Source organism: Propithecus coquereli, unplaced genomic scaffold (genome assembly GCF_000956105.1).
Source record: "Propithecus coquereli isolate 6110/MARCELLA unplaced genomic scaffold, Pcoq_1.0 Scaffold46, whole genome shotgun sequence".
NCBI classification, from domain to species: Eukaryota; Metazoa; Chordata; class Mammalia; order Primates; family Indriidae; genus Propithecus; species Propithecus coquereli.
Window position 1 is genome coordinate 5,520,103 of NW_012150396.1, and position 6,471 is coordinate 5,526,573.

Sequence of the window (6,471 nt, forward strand, 5' to 3'; positions counted from 1 at the left end):
CGCCTGGCCGAACCTTTCTCTTTTGTGAATATACTGTAACATAACCAGACATTTTGCAGCATTAATCATTGCATAGGAGGTAAATTAAATAATTAATTCCAACTTGGCAACTAGATTAGCTTATGTTCATAGTTTCTTCTTTTTCTTTTACAGATCAGTTTTAAATAATTCCACAATAAAGCCCTCTTCTCATTCATGATTCATTTAGAATACAGCATAGTTAGAGTAATGAGTAATAAAATAAATCAGAACTTACAATGTGTGCATCTGTATAAAAACTTATTTTTGGGTACCTTTGACATGATTTTCAGTATTTGCGTATTGAAGTCAAGAGCACTTCTTAATAGAAGAAATATTTTTAGCAACTTAGTCAAAGGAATTAAATTATTGCAACACAAGGACATTAAAAAAATACCAAGGATCTTTATATATACAAATAGAAAAGCTTTGAACACATGGCATATAACTTATAATATGCTTGATTTAAACATGTAAACTCACGTATTAAGAAATTCCTTCTCACACTTTCTTACACCACAGAGGTGAGTGTGTTGAGACCGGCTTACATTTCTAATCAGTTTTACAGTGCAAAACGAAAGCAACAAAAAGAATTAAGAAAGAAATGTTGAAAATATTCAAGGAACAAGATGTGAACTTTCAATTAAAAGAAACCGCATGAGTTATAGCATGTAAATAAAAAAAAAACCCATAAAGACAGCCAACTTGGTGTTTCAAAGTAAACGAAGTACGGTAGTTATAAAGGGAGACAGTAATGATTGTGACAGTGAGAGGTAAAAATGTTATGCAGATTTTTTTTCATCAAATGGATAAAAGATTAGAATTGTGACTCCCTAATAATCTGAACACAGTCTTTTGGGAAAGGTTTAAAATGCTTTAAAAATAATTCCTTTCACATGATACTTCCAGATTACTGGGAAAAATAATAAAAAAAAAAACAAATGCCTTTTAAAAACTTGAAAATACATTTTAAAAAGTGGTATTTACATTCCCAGTCATACAGCATGTTACCACAAGGGGGCACTGGTAACACGGCAACGAACCCTAATGCGCTGTCCTCCAAGACCACTCTCCAGACAGCCTTCCTTCTACTGCAAAACTTGTTTCCCAAGATGCCAGTAAATTAAACAGCAAATTCACAATTAGTTCAGGCGGAACGAGGGGAGAGTGCTTTATTTTCAGATCTAGTGGAGAAGCTCAAAAAGTAGAACCTGAGAGAACTTCATTTCCATTTGAGAGCATTTAGGAAAAAATGTATCATCACGTATAGGACTTATAGATATTTCACAAACTAAATTATAGGAAAGAAACTTCAAAGAGGAGCACAGACTTACAAAAACAAGGGTAATGAGTAAGATCTATGTCTTAATTGGCAAAGAAAAGGTGCTCTAAGAATTTACTGTTTTAAAGAGAAGATGAAAATTGTTTTATATCCCAAAGTGGCATGTTGGGTTAAATCTCAAGTTTGCTTTCCCACGCGTAAATGAGTTTTGCTATTTCTCTTATTTTTCTCGTCTTGAAATTTCGACTCCCCTCTCCTCCTCATTTTCAAACCGTGTGCCTCCTCGACGTCTACCAGAGAGCCATGATACATACGTGTAAAGACCACGGGAGTAGTGGCCACCTCATTGGTGTTTTTAAAGTTCTTTAAAAGGTGACGGTATTATTTTCTAAAAACTGGATTACCTGACTAAAATGCAAGGCTTACTGTTTCAAGGTGTCCAATAATCAATACACAATGATTTTTTTAAAGCTTAAACACTTTTCCTCATTCAATCGAAGAAAAGCAGGTTATCCAAGACACAGCTGAGTAAGGCTCTAGGGTACATCGAATGGTTTTATTTGAATTTGAGGCTCAAGGAAAACACCAGTATTAGGAGAGCAAAACCCAGACTTCTATGTCAGATGGTTTTCCTTTTAATCAGAAAGGAGGAACTTGAAATGAGTGTTTTAAAGCGGAACGCCTAGTTCTAGCACAAGTGTTGCTATTTAGTAAATGAATAGAAGTGAAAATTACATGGAATTATGTCTAAACCCATCAAGTAAACTAGATAGGTTTATTACTGGTTCATTTATTGAGAAATACTGGAAAAATCCTTGTGTTTCGAAGCCTGCCAAGGATATCTGGGGTTTCAATTCTTGTTCAAAAAATCAAATTAGAGAGTCTTGTTTCCTACCTTCGAATTCAACTGCCTTTCCTTTAGTGGTTATTCTATGACATAAAGAGCCATTCTGAAAACATACACAGAATTTTAGCACCAAAGGATGATGAGTCTTCCGAACAGATTTGCATTGTGCTTTTCTCAAGCAACTTGAAGGGCAATTTTAGTCAAAGCTGACTAGTTTGTAACAATAAATTTAGGGATGTTTTCCATTCTAAGCGAAGGGAGAATTTCTCCTTCAGTACAGACCTAACAGCCTCTTCTACCCCCATGGGCACCTCCGCCCTCTGCCCTAGTGTTGATGATTTTGTAACCTTAAACCTGTTTCTAAGGTTACTATCATAGAAGTCTTGCAAATTCACTTCAAGTAGTTAAGAAATTAAGCCAAGAACTATCCAGAAGATTCAACAGCATTAAGTAATGCACTAAATCTGACAGCATCAAATCTTATCATATTTTTTTTTTAAAATCCATCTTTTCTGTATCACCTCAAAGAAATTTAGAAACAAACCTCCCCTGACTGTGTAGACATAACTAACGCACTGATTCCAACAGTGTGTGATAGTGAAGCACCATGTTATAATTTTCCCAGCATAAAAGTAAAATTATTCCATTGTGGTTTACGTCCTTAGGACCAGTTTATGAGAAACTGAGTTTCTTGCTTAAAGGCAAGAATACATTAAACTTTTGGGCTCCGTCTTGGTTTTTCCACAAAGCACAACATAACTAGGAAGAAATCATCTTCAACAAAATGTGACCAAATGTATTTCTGAGTTCTAACCAGGAGCCCTGAAACAGATCTCACCCCAGAGCCTGACCTGGAAGGGAAACAGGCTTGTTCCCAAGGAGCGTGAGCATCCGTTGACACATTTTCATCCTGTGCTAGAGCAGCTGACTGCCCTGGGTGTACCAGATCTAAATTTACCAGGCAGACAGCATTTAAGAGTGTACACAAGACCCACTTATTAGCAGAAAGATCCTGTTTCCTGTGTATCTGTCATGGAGATTTTAAAGCAAAATATTTTACACATATGTGAAATCCTTGAGGCATGTCAAATACTTTCCTATTTACTTGGATCACCTTTGTTTTTTAAAATAAAATTATCAGTTAAAACCAAAAAAAGTAGAAGTGACACATAGCACACTGGGTAGCAGCAGCAGCGCACATTCCCAGCCTGGCCCCGGCCTTCCCCGTAACCGGGCAGAGACAAAGTTCGCCCGGAGTTGACTCGCAACCCATGGGTCTCCCCTCGCTAAGCCTAATTAGGTTATTCTCAACGTTACGTTATTCCATTTACACAGCGGCTGTATAGATCCGGGTATTTTATTTAAAACATTAACAAATTCTTCTGACCTCGGGAGGAAAAAAATCCTGAAAACATTCTGAAGTAGAGGGTTGGAGTGGAGAAAGAATAAAGAAAGGAGTAGCATGTTCTTTGGCACCTTCAACAAGCTCATCAGTCAAACCCCAGCTGGAAGGCTTGTCGCCAGTGAAGGAAGAGCTGCAGGAGAATAGATCTTTGTCAGGAGGAATAAAAAAAGCCAGTCAAAGGGGAATACTCTGTTCGTCTTTCTAATCATTTACACAAAATTTGGTCCACTTCTTCATTTGCCAGTCCGTTCTCCTAAAATTAAAGTAACAAAACAATACCTTTGGTTATAGCGTTAACTCTTTTGGCCTAAGAGCTGATGCCTTTGTTCTGCTTCTCAGGTAGATTTCTCATTATCTTCACCGATCTTCTGAACCCGTGAATACTTTTTGCACGAGGATTTGAAGCAGCCAGGAGGCCAGGACAGGGGCCAGGAGAAGCAGCAAGGAATTGAGCCTTGTACATTTTTCTCAAAAAAGTAAAAGATGGGAAACCACCAAGCCCGAGACAAGAAATTAGTCTGTGAAGAGACCTTCAAGTTCTGTAAATGGTAGGAAAAAAAAACAAAATGAGACATACCTTTCTTGACTCACACCTGAATTAAACTGTCATTCGCTGTAACTTAACGGGGTGAACAGAACTCTGATCCGGCGCTGTGACCACCCTCGTGCCCTCTCCCTAACTCCGCGTGGCGGGTCCCCGGCACACACGTGCCTCTCCCTTGCTGTGGCTCATGCCATTTTTGCTGCCTGCAACTCCAGAAGAGCAGGGACTCAGGGAAGGGATGTGAGGCTGATTCCGGAGGGATCACTCTCAGCATGTGCGAGTGGGCAGATCTGGGGGCCGAGGAAGTCAGAGAGTGGAAGGAGCTCAGAAGCTTGAACGTATTTAAGAGGAAAGACAAAAATTTTGGCTCGGCGGTGTCAGCAGACATCTAGATGGAAGCGTAAGGAGGAAGATGGGAATAGGAGACGACAAAGTAGGAAACAGAGCTACAAAGAGAGATAAAAGTTACCCACAGAACAGGCATTTATTAGTGGGCAGCAAGAGTTGGATGCGGATCCTTTGGCAATGAGGTATTTTAATCACTCACATGTTCTCTAAACACTGCGCGCAGCAGACAACACGGCAAGTTTATTCACAGATAAGTCGGTCGTGGTACACGGACTAACTCTACCACACCAAAGACCCATGCCCAGGCTAGGAGAGCACAGAGAAGGGGAGGAATAATTCTACCTTGGGGCCGGAGGAGAAGAACAGGAGTTAGGGAAGGCTAACCCCAGAAGAGGTGGCCTTTGAACTAGCTCTTTAAGAATGGATGCGAGGAGAAAGAAAGGGTCATCCGGAAACAGGAAGGAGCAGAAACGAGTAAGAAAGTACAAGAAGGAAGCCAGAGAGCACTGCGTCCACAAAAAGTGTACCAAGTCCAGGAATGCATGAGCTATTTATTTTGTCTGATTTTAAAAATAACTGCCATTTTTTCCTCAAAATTAATTTAAGTCCTTTGAGGGCAGGGACATGTCTTACCTCACTGCACTAGTAGGTTCCTAGACTTTTTTTTTTAGTGCCCCGAAGCCACAAATGCAGGTTTCTAGACTTTAACTTAGCACATACATCTTCAATTCTACTCTACATTGGTTGAATCAGTAAAACAGTGCTCTATAATTTTACGGCATTTTTTAGCCTTAAATGACACCTATGTCTTCGAAGTTCTTTATTTCACTTTAAGAAGCAGTAACGGATGGGAGTGCAAGTGAACGGACAGAAACCACACACGCGGGTGGCGACGGCATCGTTCCCACCGCGCTACGCAAAACCCCGCTGCGTGAAGAGGGCCCGCCGCAGTTAGAACAAACTCCCCAGGGACCCGCGCCGCTCTCACCTTTTCATTGGCCATCGAGTGGTACCACCAGAACAGCCGTGTCGTGATGTAGTAGGCGACGATCACGTCGACGGTGTAGTGTTCGTGCGCCACCAGGATGCAGATGATGCCGGCGGCGCTCAGGAGCCAGCAGGTTAAGTGATACCACCAGAAGTGGCGAGGCGAGTCTGCGCGGTGGGGAATCAGAGTTAATGGACTCCCGGAGATGAACTGGACGGTCGCAGTCTGTCCTAAGGACCTCACGTGGAATACTCTAGGATCAGGAAGCCACGAGAAGAAAACTGGTGCCCTAAAACAAGTCACTGTGAGGTGCCCAGGATTTGCTCGGGTAGGAAGAGGGCCCCTGGCAGAGGGTCTCAGAGTCACTCACCGGGAGTTTGGGGACACAGACAGCTGAGGTCTTGCCCACCGCTCTTAAGCTGTTTAATAAGGAAGAGAATGGGACTGTTGCTTTGGAGCTTGGCTGGAATTCGCTTCTACTGGCTCACGTCAAGGACCCCACCGGGAAGAAAAACAGTAGGGATCGAAAGAAAAGGTAGCATGTTACCCGGTTATTGCCAAGGGCAACTATAAAGCACCGCCTGTGTCAAGCTTGGGACTGGTGCCCGCTCACTTCCAGACTTTTAGCCTTCCCGGTGCAGCCCTAAGACGCTCGGTCACTGGAATCGCGGGTCAGCGGTAAGACAGAGAGAGCTACGGCGCTCACTGGGTCCAACGAGCTCGCACACTGCGAGGGCTTCTCACGCGAATGATGACGACAAGCACAACTGCAATCAGAGCTCCTCTCTAATAACTTGGTCATCTGGGTTTTTTTTTCTTTCCTATTTTAAAGCTTTAGTAGTTCACAAGTTAATAATATAATACAATAACTTCATATCTAACTGTGTTTACGTTCATAGCGATATTTAAAGTGTAGAAGAAAGGCTGAATAGCGAAAGGATCCATTTCTAGAACTTTAGATGAAACTCCGAGTCAGGTATCATTCAAATAAAAAAATATATTTTGGCCAGGCGCGGTGGCTCACGCCTGTAATCCTAGC

At 41.5% G+C, this 6,471-nt stretch overlaps 1 protein-coding gene across 1 annotated transcript in view; it reads right to left on the reverse strand.

The window, feature by feature from the left end:
• Window positions 1–3,486: 3,486 nt before the first annotated feature.
• Window positions 3,487–6,471, reverse strand: part of SGMS2 (sphingomyelin synthase 2) — a 21,351-nt gene continuing 18,366 nt past the window's right edge. Inside the window, exons 4-5 of the mRNA XM_012655110.1 lie at window positions 5,433–5,599; window positions 3,487–4,091 (exon numbers count right to left, since the gene is read on the reverse strand). Coding sequence (XP_012510564.1) covers window positions 3,888–4,091; window positions 5,433–5,599 — 371 coding nt within the window. The 3' untranslated portion in view covers window positions 3,487–3,887. The remainder of the gene's footprint in view (window positions 4,092–5,432; window positions 5,600–6,471) is intronic.